The sequence below is a fragment of the Quercus lobata genome, chromosome 12, assembly GCF_001633185.2.
Source record: "Quercus lobata isolate SW786 chromosome 12, ValleyOak3.0 Primary Assembly, whole genome shotgun sequence".
NCBI lineage: Eukaryota > Viridiplantae > Streptophyta > Magnoliopsida > Fagales > Fagaceae > Quercus > Quercus lobata.
In genome coordinates, this window is record NC_044915.1 from 22,733,093 (window position 1) to 22,745,160 (window position 12,068).

The window sequence follows — 12,068 nt, forward strand, 5'->3', positions numbered from 1 at the left end:
AATACTTGAGATCATGTCATTGTCTATATCACACAAAACACACATGTTTGCAAATTCCAAGGCATATAACAAAGAAGAATAAGTCTAGAGTCACACAATTTTTCCTAGCAAATGAAAGTAATGTTGCTCTATTTATAATATCATGTCAGTAATTATGAAAAAAATTGTAAAAGGTACTCAAAAATATACAAATTAATTATGAAGTTAAGTTTGTAATTATATTCCAACTTCATAATTACAAGAACTGTAAGTTCGTAACTTCATCTCAAATGTTTTTGAATGAACAAAAAAAAAAAAGGTGTCATGAAAAGTCTAATAAAATTAAAAGACAATATACTTAGAATCTATTTAGCTTTGTTAAGAAAAACCCAAAGCCAAGCAAAGCACTGCAGCAACAGCTCACATTATAGAACAACCTTTAGTGTTATCATCACTAAAATAGTGGAAGACGGAGTTGCCAACTGGTGCATCCCTAGTATAGCAAGAACCATACGGAGGCAATGGTGGTGCCACCCTTGGTTTTTGCATCATTGGCCTATACTGATGATCATAATAAGCCGCTGGTGGAGGTGGAGGTGGCAGTGGCCTTGCATACATCCCTTGTTGATGGTGATATCCTTGATACCCATACGGTGGCATTGCTAGATACCCATATGGTGGTCTCGCTGGTGGTGGCATTGCTGGATACCCATATGGTGGTCTCGCTGGTGGTGGCATTGCTGGATACCCATATGGTGGCCTTGCCGGTGGTGGCCTTGGTAGACCATAACCATACCCTTTGGTTGCACCACGTAGAGGAGTGCCTCTAGTCTCTCTCCTGCCATTCACATGGTGATGGTGTAGAGGAGTACCTCTAGTCTCTCTCTGGTCATTCACATTGTGATGGTGTTGATGATGCCCATTTGGTCCATGGTCGTGCCTAGGCTTTGTTTTATGATTATTATGATGAGCATATTCACAATTTTCATCATGCAAATCATCACTATCATCTTCGTCGTCGTCATCATCATCAAAATTAGAATCAGAATCAGCAATATGATTATTATGTATCTCAGTGAATAAGTGGTTAAGTTTCTCTTGTGCAACTGGGGGGTCCTTTTCATAGGACAAAAGCTCTGCCTTTCTTCCAATCTTTTTTATTGCCTCTACAACTTTGGTTGGTTCAATGTTACCAGTAACTTTAACCAGCCCTTGCTTTACATCAATATAGATAGAACTCACTCCTATGTCACCATAAAAAATGAGAACAATATTATTATAAGTAAAAATAAAATATAAACTAGTTAAAGAATTATTTCATAGAAAATTGAATATATACCATAGACCTTTTGCAACTTTTTTCTCAGTTTCCCAGGACATGCTTTGCAACAATTAATATTCACTTTCAGCACACAAGCCTGCAAATAAAATCAAACATCACTCAAATAACAAATTACTGAAGTTTAAAAAAGATAAATGAATAGTATAGGGTATTTCTGTAACAAAATGGACGAGTATATATATACCGAACCAACAGGGCGGTTGGCTTCCATTGAAAAGAACTTCAAGATATGCCTCAAAAACCCTAACAGAGAGATTGATGGGTGAGAAAGAGAATTGTTTTGTAGATGACAAAGAAAAAGTTCAGCAAAGAGAAATGTCTTCGCTGAATATAAATTTAGAGAGATATGCACAATCTATTACCCAAATGGAAAGATTTTTTTGAAACCTAAACGGAAATATTTGTCATTAATAAAAAGCAAAGCCAGAAATTTTCAAAGATTGAACCACACTCTGGTCCTGGCTTTATTATTTCTCATGAGGAATTCAAGCATATAGTAGATTGTAATTATTAATATACCAATAACAATAATAGCACTTCATTAGTACTAACTATTATCATCTTTAAGACTAATAGTCATATCTGGCCCACAATAGGTGGGTGTTTGTAAATAGATTTTTTTATTGTTATTTTTGGTAATTAATTTGTTTTATTTTTTGTTACAATTAATAAAAACGTAAAATGGGGAGAAGGATACTATTTTGAATTACTATTTTTTTTAATAAAAAATAAAAATACATGTATTAGTCTTAGGGTCATTAAAACACATTGACCTCCTTAGAAAGGGCTAGGGAGACCTTTTTATCTTTCACTGATTATAGTGTGTTAGTTTAACACAATGACCATAGTACCCCGTTCAAAAAATTGTCTCGATATATAGCTTCATATCAAAAGTAAGGGTATACGATAGTCTTCTTAACTCAAAGAGTTTCACTCCCTACTTTGACATGCTACTAACGGAACCCTAGTTAGAAAATAAACACACGTACAAGAATATAATCTTTCTTCTCTCACAGCCACTCATCCAACCACATCAATCACAAGAAACCCCATCCATTGTAGGCATGCAAAACATTTTAGACAACAAAAACGCAAAAATAGATTGAAATTTGGCTACTATGAAACAGACCCACATACGAAATTGAAGAATTTAATCATTTTTGTTTTGGAGGATGAATTTTTCTTTGTAAATATATAGAACAAAAAACCAATTTGCGATTAAAAAAAACAATATTGTTTTCCTTGTAAAAACTGAACTTTGTAATACGTAGCAATAGTACATGCAGTTATGAATAACAATGAAAAAATAAATAAAAAACGAAAAGAGAATAATGAAAAAAAAAAATTGCACCTTATTGGCTGGGATTGATCCGAGAAAACTTTGTTAGAGAGAAATCTGCAAGAAAGAAAAATTAGAAGAGACATGAAAATGGGTTTTGCAAAAGACAAAGAAAGGTACTCATATTCATATATATATATATATATAGAGAGAGAGAGAGAGAGAGAGAGAGATATCAGATATGCACAATATCATGTCAATATATTCTCGGAATGGAAATGATTTTTGGAGGAACAAAAATGGAAATAATTGCTAATAATAAGCAAAACCAAACGTTTTTGTGCGCACAGGTTAAGGAATTAAGTTAAGGGGAAAAAATGGGGCTTAATGAAGGAAGAAATTAAATTTATAGTGTACACACCCTATGTATGCGTAATTTTGGTTCATTTCTGTCAAAATTTTGGGCATAAAGGGCTTAATGTTTTTGAGTAATTTTGGGCATATAAATCACACCCTATATATTTACGCATTTTAATAAATTTTATTAAAAAAAAAAAAAGGCAACAACAAACGACAACATCGAAAGAGAAGATGTACAAAACATTTTAATTTGGGTGTGGTGTACAAGTAGAGCAAGTTTGTTGTCTCTCTACGCTCTCTGCAAAGCACGAAGCTGCTTGTGAATATTTTTGTTTTCAGGGGCAGCAGGGGAACCACGTCGTTACCCCTTAGCTGCCGTTTTCTTTTTCATTTTTTTTTTAATAACAGTTTCACTTTTTTTAATTACGAAATATAAAAAATAAAAGCTTAAAACTGCGTTGTTTTAGTTAGTAAGCAGGAAAAGTTAATAGAAGCTTAACAGAATACTTAATCGACAAAAATTGAAACTTAAAAGATTGAAATGGTAAAATTAAAATTTAGAAGATTGAAATGATAAAAATTGAAACTTAAAGGGTCAGTTTTTGATTTATATATATATATATATATATTAAAATAATCTAACTTTTATTTATTTATTTTGAACTAAAATAACTTTTAATATTTTGTAATAAATTAAACATAAAAATTATAATTTTTTTGATAAACTTTATATAAATAAATTATCTAAAATAAGCTGCTGAGAGAGAGCTTTGCCCCATGCATTACCGTCTAACACAATAGCCGTCTACCCCTTTCTATTTCCCTTTACCTTAGTCCGAGCCCCCATTTTAATTGCATAGTCAATATCAGAATATTGGCTATAAACAAGTGCTTTCAATTTTAGATTGATGGATTTTAATGGACTGGATCAAATATCGTAACACAAAATCACCTAAAAAAAAAAATGTAATACTTGTCATTAATCACCTGAAAATCCTGAACCCTCTTGCCCAAATCAAAGTGCCAATTAAGGTGGAATAGAATCTAAAAAGTAAAAACCAAAATGGATAATTAAAAAATAAACCTCAAATAAATCAATGTGAAAATTTATTATGAGCTGCACCGTCCACAGCAACTTGTTCCTCTTCTGCGTTGCCTTCATCAGCTCCAACACACCATCCCATAGCAGTGGCGTGCCCTCACTCGCCTTTCCACTCACCGCCATTCAGATTCTTCTTAGTTCTTCTTGGTGGGTTTTCTCTCTCTCTCTCTCTCTCTCTCTCTCTCTCTCTCTCTCTTTTTAAGAAGAAATGAGAAGGAGAAGGTTTTTTGAGAAAAGAAAAGAAAGGAAAGGGAACTGATTATGGCGCATATTTAGGATTTTCAGTTTGTTGACTAAATATATATAATTGGAATAAGACTTTTTTGTCTATTTTTTATTATTTTCAAAATGATCCTTTGATGTCCTTCAAAACATAAATTATGTGGGAAAAAAAAAAAGTATTTGACACTTGGTTAAATGAAAATTTAGAATAAAATAGTCAATTAAAAAAAAAAAGTTTTATCTACCTTCATACTACACATTTATATATATTAAAAAAGTATTATATATATTAAAAATAAATTTCAAGCAGGCTCATGATGCGAGCACGAGACTAGTTTTCAACTTGGTTTCGACGTATTATAATACCACCACTACAAAAGGTTGATTTTTTTTTTTTTTTTAATTTTTGTTACGAGGGTCCAAACCCTTGAAAAAAGTATGAAAAATTCGTGAAAAATATTATTTCAAGGGTCCTGATGACCCTTGATGACTCTTGAAAACAAACACTACTGAAAAAGACACTTTGATAGCTTCATGACCTTTTTTTTTTTTTTTTTTTTTTTTAAACCATAGCTTCATGACCCTTAAAACAAGTGTTTTACATAATATTATATGTTTACATATGTAATGAGTTCCAGTTAACTCAATTGGTAAAGTCTCTTGTCATTGGATAAGAAATCAATATAAGAAAATATTTGTCATAAATTTGAAGAATTTGCTTCTCATTTTTTTTTTTTTTTTGTTTTTTAGGAAAATTTGCTTGAAACAAAAACTTTCAAGAACTAATATTGAACTATATTGAATTCAATTATCATAAAAAAGAAATGCATCTAATTTTCAGTTTAGGATTGTTGTAAAAATGTATGGTTTTATTATAAAAATTTTAGCTGTAAAGAACTTAAACTGAAAAGCCGTTATACGTTTCGTGTTTTGAACTTGTTACATTCATATGATAATCAAATTGATTAATAGCTTTTAAAAATGAGAGTAACACAACAGAACATTCTAAAACTGTCTGTTATTTTATTTTATTTTATAAATATTTAGTTTTCTACTCTTAAGTTGTCTTACATACATTTCACAGTTTCTATGAAAAACATAAATATATCTTATAAGAACTTTAGGGTAATTAAAATTTTCAAACATCTAGTTTTTCAAATCTAGCAATAAAAACTTGTGATATAAATTATTACTAGCTGTGATCTTAGGAAGTAAGAAGTGACTACTGAATTTATTAGGACATCCATCCATCTTATTGACAACTTCTGCAAGGGCAAAACTGCAGCTAAGTTCTGCGCCTTCTACAAATAACCCCAGAAAATTATTCCAATTACTATTGAGAATTCTGGTGACCACTCCAAAGTACATTTGATGACTAACATAAACCTTTCTATAAAGAGGCCACACAGATTGCATAAATTAAATCACATAAAAATGAGAGATTAAGGACATCATCTTGGTTATCTTTCCCCTGCATTTGCAGATGTTGGAATTCAACCCTGTACAAGGAGCATTTCAGTGGAAAAACAGAAATCTGTCAAGTGTTTACGACACCCTGTTGGAAAAAAAAATGTTAATTTACACAGCAAGTTCTTCATTTTTATTTTTTCTTGTGGAAAGTATCAAACAATATTAACACCCTAGTAAGATCCCTCCGAATATGTAGAACTCCTACTATAGCTCCAACACCAATCTATTCCTAAGAATGGGCTACTTTGAAACTATATTCCTCTCCAACCTCAATAAAATGTAATTAAAAAATGATAGCCTTCCATGCTCTGAGAAGATCAACGAGTCTGATAGATGAAAGAAATCAATTGCTATGGCTGTATTGCTTGGCTTGAGTCCAGACACCAACATTTATAGTTTGGTCTTGAAATTTCATATAGCTCATCTGGGCTCATCTGCTCAAGTTCCTTAGCTCTTAAAGAATCAAATTTGCTGGTAACGTTTTGGGATTTGTAGGCATCAGTTGATATCTCACTAGCATCATTCGGATGATCTTGGGCACGCATTCTCTTGTACAATCTCATTGCAGACACACTATCTACATATGGATCATGAAAGCTTGTCTGGATATTGTACCTGAAAAATCAAAACATTGTGACCCTAAGTATTAACTAAAACACTCACAAAGTTCTATTTTTTCAAGCAAATAATAGTATCAATTCTATGTAAAGTGCATCATGGAGATCCCTAAACCAAATCATGGGTTCCTTATGAAGATTGATATCATTCACATATAAATCAACTATGCTTGATGAAGATTAAGTTGAATGAGTCAAGATTGATGTTTACCACAAGAAACATATTTCAGAGAGATAAAAAGACTCTTTCTACATCCTTTCTTGAAGTCCCTTGTAATCTTCCAGATAAGATTATTTTTGTTCTTTCTACTTCGTATGGGGACAAATATGTTTAGAATAAAAAATAAATAAAAAAACAATTCCCAACAACAACATCAGCATTATGATAGCAACATCAAGTGTTCCATGGGGCAAATATGCCAAAATTGTGGTTCCATTATATAACTAATATGAACATGTTTTAAGATATCAAGAACGCAATACAAGCACAACACTAGTACAAGAAGTACAAAATTAAGTGTTATGACCAAGCTTCTTCAGATAAAAACCATTGAAAACCAAAGAGATTATTTAGAAAACCAAGGAAAACTCAAGATCATTATCAATAAAACAACTGAGAAGAACTTGCCCTAGATATTTTTGGGTGAGGTACTTGAGTGAGTGGCAAACCAGATTTGTTTTCATCAATGGAGGGTACTTTGCCGTATCCCTGCATTAAAAGAAACAAAATGGTAACCATCAAAAACAAACTTTAATCTCCAATAAAAATCTGCTAAGTGAAAGTATAACGTAATGTGTTCCAACTTTCCAAAACTTGGAAGTTTGATTCAGAAACTTTGATCTTCATGCAAAGCTTTTAAGTCTAAATTAAATATATGCTAGTAAAACTACTTAGCTTCTCCAAAAATTTACAATGATTGAGGCCCAGCACTTCTAGTTTTGGCTGAACTAAGAAAAAAGAAGTGGACTATCTGGCCCCTATGATATTGACCAAAAAAGAGTGATACCATTAATTTCAGAGAAACTTTGGGGCAAGCTAGAAATTATGGATGATATTTAAGAAGGGAAGGGGGTAGAAGTATAATATTTATATACTCTTATCAATCTTTAATCTTATATAGAGTTAAGATGTGCTGAAAGCAAATGAAGATTTTTTTTTTTTTAAGGATAATTTTCTATGTTTTCCATTACAATTGAAGGTAAAAATCCAGTCTTTGCTGCAAAACTTCAGTTCCATAAAGATAATGCAAATGTTGTTAATATTTTGAAATCCTATGACAAATTGATAATACTGTGACAACAAAAAAGAGACTCATTAAGGGTTATAAGAAAAAAAAAAAATAGACTCAATCAGAATACACTTCAAAGAAATAAAATGATTTTTTTTTTTTAAACAGACAATTAAATTGTCGGAGTAAAGGATCGTCAACAAGGGCGTTGTAGATTCTTATCCAAGACTTGTATCATTTGATGATGCCATGTGAATCGCTAGAAACGTGTGAAGTGTATGGCTAACTCAATAACGGAAGTCCCATATCAACTACTTCATATGGTGTAGCAGATAAGTAGTCCACTAAGTTGCCGGTTGCATATGCTGATCCTGAAGCAGAATATATGATATGACATAATAGTTTCATTCAATTATAACTGCAATCTTGTACATTTCTGAAGATGAAATTTTAAGATGCACTTGCTTCATAAACTAAGTCTGGCATCTAGAAAGAGTTTCTAATACCTCAGCAGGTTATCAGGATAAGTCATTCTTAAGCAATCCAAATCATGCTCCAATGCATGCCCCACAAGAAGCCTAGCCTTTCCACCCTGCATCCTTGCCCTCACAATAGATTCTCCATTGTACAGAATTTGCAAAATTTTTTCTTGAACTAACTTTAGTGGCATGGCATCTCTTAGATGCTCTTCAGTTAACCCAGTTATTTCGTATCTGAAAATATTTATGGTGACATGTGAATTATAAGTGGGCCAATTCGTGATAATTCTTCTAAAGAAATCAAGGATGATATAGAGCATACAAGTACCTGTAATTAGTGACAGGAATTTGAGGACGCACATATGTGTGGAAAATCACATTCTCATCTTCATCAATTAGACACACCAACGCACAAAGGTCCAACGTTCCATCATCTCCACCTCCAACCATTTCACAATCTATGGCAATTGCTCCAGGACCTCTGCCATTGTGGCTTACAACAATTGGGTCTGAATATGGCAATTTCATGGTTCCCTGAAACAGTTCAACACAAAGTATATGACCATTTGAGTTTGCATGTCTAGATACAATTGCTGCTGAGTGTCTTTGATTGATCAATTGATCAAAGGAAAAGAGCATTTAGAAGTACCAGAAAATTATAAACTTTTAAATTTTGTAGGGGTGCTTGAAGTTCACACTCATCAACTTACTATAGGACTAGGTGCAGGTAGTCGGCAACTTCTCTTATGCTCACCGAGAGAAATGGGGCTATCAAAAACTTTCAAGCAAAGATTACAGCCTTGTTCAGAGAAGACCCTTGAACAACTTTCTTTTGGCAATGGACCTAAATGATACAGAACATATGAGATAAGCAACTTAGGAGATAAACCCATACAAACATCCAATACTCTGGATCAGAATGCATATGATATAATATCTCACCAATAACATGCTCCCTCAGTGATTCAAAAGATTTACAGTGCTTCAGACACACCCCGCATCTAGGCTGATGAACTGAGTGGTATGAGACCTTCATGTGCTCAACAAGATGCTCCTTTTTGTTATACTGCTTGAAGCAAGCAGAACATTTGTGCCTGTAAACAAGTGTGTCAAAAATCCTTCAATCATATGGAGCCAAGTCAATATATTACATAAGCAACAGACAAAATCAACCTCACAGCAATATCCTTCACTTGTTAACATCAATTTGTACAGTTTGTCAAGACATGTTACTTGTTCAAATTTGAGACATTATAACACAAGACATGAGAACACAGAAGACTGAATAGTATTTTGAATAGTATCCATGCAGGGGCGTACTGCAATGCAAGAAGAAAGAATCAAAGGATCTGGCCTCCAATAAGCCATTTTTCCACAAAATACGATCAAAAAACAGGAACCTCATTTTCCATCTTCAACTAGTGTTAAAGTGCCTCTTCAAAATTTGGGGTAGGTCCCCTACCAACCCGCCTCCCAGAAACACAAAAGTCCTTGTGCATTGAGTATGACTTTCTTACAACCATTTTAACAAGTTTGGAAGTGCTAGCTGGATAACCCCTCAAAAACATGTGCACAGAAATACGAAATGTGAAATCTGAAATCAGCCACCATCAAATCGGCAGATAAATGAAAATTTTAAAACAACTAAAAACTCCTGATAGTTGTAAAGCCCTCACAATCTCATTTTTCCTATTTATATGCAAGAACTATGGAATTTCATGATATTTGAATAAGAGAATGTTTGGTCCAAAGAGGGGCTAACTTAATTATAGCAACATATGATATTGTTAGGGGGAGAGTTCCATTGAGATTTGGTTTACTTTAAAACATTACATCATGTAAATTTATTTTTACTTTTTCAAATAAAGCAATGCATAACAATATAAAATAAATAGATTAGATGTAGACTTGTAGTGATTTAATGAGATTCTCTAAGCAAGTTGAAAATATTCCAAGTTCTAAAATACTACTCTACCTCGGTGTGCTAAACACAGCAAGGACAGGCTCTAAGGCAGCAGCAACAGTAGGAAAAAGGAAAACAAACCAAGCACAAAAGGGAGGGCCAATAGAATTATAAAATTTTAAGAATAGCTCACTTCTATATTCCTCACCTTTAATAAAGATTCTAAAACCTACAATTGATAATTATAACAATATCAAAATATAGTTTGGTAAGTCATACACTTGCTTGCATTAACCCTGACCCTTCTCAACTACCCTGACCCCTTGCAATCAAAAGACATTTCCTTAAAGTATACACCAGCACATTACTGAACATGGATACACATTAAATAAAACAGTATATGAATATTCAAGCAAGAGCAAAAGAACCATCAAAATTAAATGTTGCTTCTTCTTTTTTTTGGGGGGGGGGGGGGGGGAATTTTCTCAGCAACCAAACATAGCTAGGAACCGTATAACAGTTAAGAAATTACTATAAATAAATAGATACAAACATAACAGTGTTCCAATGGAAAAACCAAGGCAACTTTTGTTTTCAAAATATTGTTTGAATCTAAAACCCAAATTTCCCCCAAACATACCCATTTGATTCGCATGGAATTAACTGCCTCAAAGCCTCACAAACTGCATAAACGAAGACAGGGAGAGATTTGGAAGCTACTTGCAAAATACTAATAAAATAAAAATAAAAAAACTCTAAATTTCCAATTACTTTTCCAGCTCTTTCTCAGTAACGAAACATACCCATTTGAACACTGCAATAACCTGCCTCAAAACTACACAAATTGCATAAAAGGAGAGAGAACCCACTTGCAAAATACTAATCAACAAATTGATAAAACCCATACACAATCAAAGAAACTTCAGAACTCAAAGCTCACATTTTTATTTTCTCCACCTTTCTCAAGAACCAAACATACCCATTTGAAAACATGCAATAGACTGCCTTAAAACTTGCACAAATTGCATACAATTAGTGTTAGAGAAAGTCTAAGAGATAGAGAGAGAAAATGGGACCTGGTGATTAGTTGCTTGGAAAAGTCTGATTCTGCTTCAAAGGCCATAGAGATGAAAGAAAGCTCTCAAACGAACTTCCTGGATTGAAGAATCTGAAAATGGCGGGAATTTGATAAAAATGAGTAGGCAATGTTCTTGAAGAAGGTCAAGCTGGATATTCTATCAGAGCACTGATATGTCAGATTAGTCACTCATACTCATTAGTCACAGCAAAATTAGGGTTATATATATAATAAGGGTAATTCTAGTGCACCCTTTTCTTTTTTTTGGGTATGGTACCACTGGTAGGCAACTTGCTTTATTAGGTTACTAAAACATCACATTTGATAGTACCATCTTCATATTGTATAGTAATAACATCACATGTAATTGTACTTTTGTCACCTTCAGTAGTTTCCTTATTCTTTCTCAGATTTGATGGTATCATCTTTACATTGTGTAGTACCAATATCACATGTGACTGTACTTTTGTCACATTCGTTGGTTCTTTTATTTTTTTCTCACATTTGATAATACCATTCTCACATTGTGCAGTACCAACATCACATATGATTGTATTTTTATCACATTCGGTGGTTCATTTATTTTTTTCTCACATTTGATGGTACTATCCTTACATTGCGCAGTATCAACATCACATGTGATTGTACTTTTGTCACATTCAATGGTTCCCTTATTTTTTTTCTCACATTTTATGGTATCATCCCACATTGCGCAGTACCAACATCACATGTGACTATACTTTTGTCACATTCGATAGTTCCCTTATTTTTTTCCTCACATTTTATGGTACATCCTCACATTGTGCAGTACCAACATCATATGTGACTGTACTTTTGTCACATTCGGTGGTTCCCTTTTTTTTTCCTCACATTTTATGGTACCAGCCTCACATTGCACAATACTAACATCACATGTGACTGTACTTTTGTCACATTCGATGGTTCCCTTATTTTTTTCTCACATTTTATGGTACCATTCTCACATTGTGCAGTACCACCATCACATGT

General features: G+C 33.1%; 2 protein-coding genes across 4 annotated transcripts; both read right to left on the bottom strand.

Annotated features, from left to right (window-relative positions):
- Nucleotides 1–395: 395 nt before the first annotated feature.
- On the bottom strand, nt 396–4,107 carry LOC115970782 (heavy metal-associated isoprenylated plant protein 42-like). Its single transcript, XM_031090387.1, has 5 exons — nt 4,045–4,107; nt 2,673–2,717; nt 1,506–1,564; nt 1,319–1,397; nt 396–1,223 (listed from the first exon to the last, which is right to left on the bottom strand). The coding sequence occupies exons 3-5, from the start codon at nt 1,530–1,532 to the stop codon at nt 400–402; spliced, it is 930 nt and encodes a 309-aa protein (XP_030946247.1). The 5' UTR covers nt 1,533–1,564; nt 2,673–2,717; nt 4,045–4,107; the 3' UTR covers nt 396–399.
- Nucleotides 4,108–5,861: 1,754 nt separating this feature from the next.
- LOC115972514 (apoptosis-enhancing nuclease-like) lies at nt 5,862–11,265 on the bottom strand. 3 transcript variants are annotated; one of them, XM_031092827.1, is made up of 7 exons: nt 11,059–11,265; nt 9,022–9,173; nt 8,790–8,923; nt 8,408–8,613; nt 8,107–8,313; nt 7,000–7,080; nt 5,862–6,369 (listed from the first exon to the last, which is right to left on the bottom strand). In XM_031092827.1, the coding sequence occupies exons 1-7, from the start codon at nt 11,103–11,105 to the stop codon at nt 6,105–6,107; spliced, it is 1,092 nt and encodes a 363-aa protein (XP_030948687.1). In that variant the 5' UTR covers nt 11,106–11,265; the 3' UTR covers nt 5,862–6,104. The 3 variants fall into 3 exon arrangements, with proteins under 3 accessions (XP_030948687.1, XP_030948688.1, XP_030948689.1); XM_031092828.1 differs by lacking the exon at nt 7,000–7,080; XM_031092829.1 differs by lacking the exons at nt 5,862–6,369; nt 7,000–7,080 and adding an exon at nt 7,522–7,971.
- Between the last annotated feature and the right edge of the window lie 803 nt (nt 11,266–12,068).

What these genes read in the sequence shown, in the direction of transcription:
- LOC115970782 (XM_031090387.1), bottom strand. Translation starts at nt 1,532, where the DNA reads ATGGAAGCCAACCGCCCTGTTGGTTCG. An exon ending in CCAACCGCCCTGTTGGTTCG is followed by an intron (nt 1,398 to 1,505) that starts GTATATATATAC and finishes TTTTATTTGCAG; the next exon opens with GCTTGTGTGCTGAAAGTGAA. An exon ending in AAAGTTGCAAAAGGTCTATG is followed by an intron (nt 1,224 to 1,318) that starts GTATATATTCAA and finishes ATGGTGACATAG; the next exon opens with GAGTGAGTTCTATCTATATT.
- LOC115972514 (XM_031092827.1), bottom strand. Translation starts at nt 11,105, where the DNA reads ATGGCCTTTGAAGCAGAATCAGACTTTTCCAAGCAACTAATCACCAG. An exon ending in ATTCCTGTCACTAATTACAG is followed by an intron (nt 8,314 to 8,407) that starts GTACTTGTATGC and finishes AAATATTTTCAG; the next exon opens with ATACGAAATAACTGGGTTAA. An exon ending in CTCACCCAAAAATATCTAGG is followed by an intron (nt 6,370 to 6,999) that starts GCAAGTTCTTCT and finishes TTGATTTTTCAG; the next exon opens with GTACAATATCCAGACAAGCT.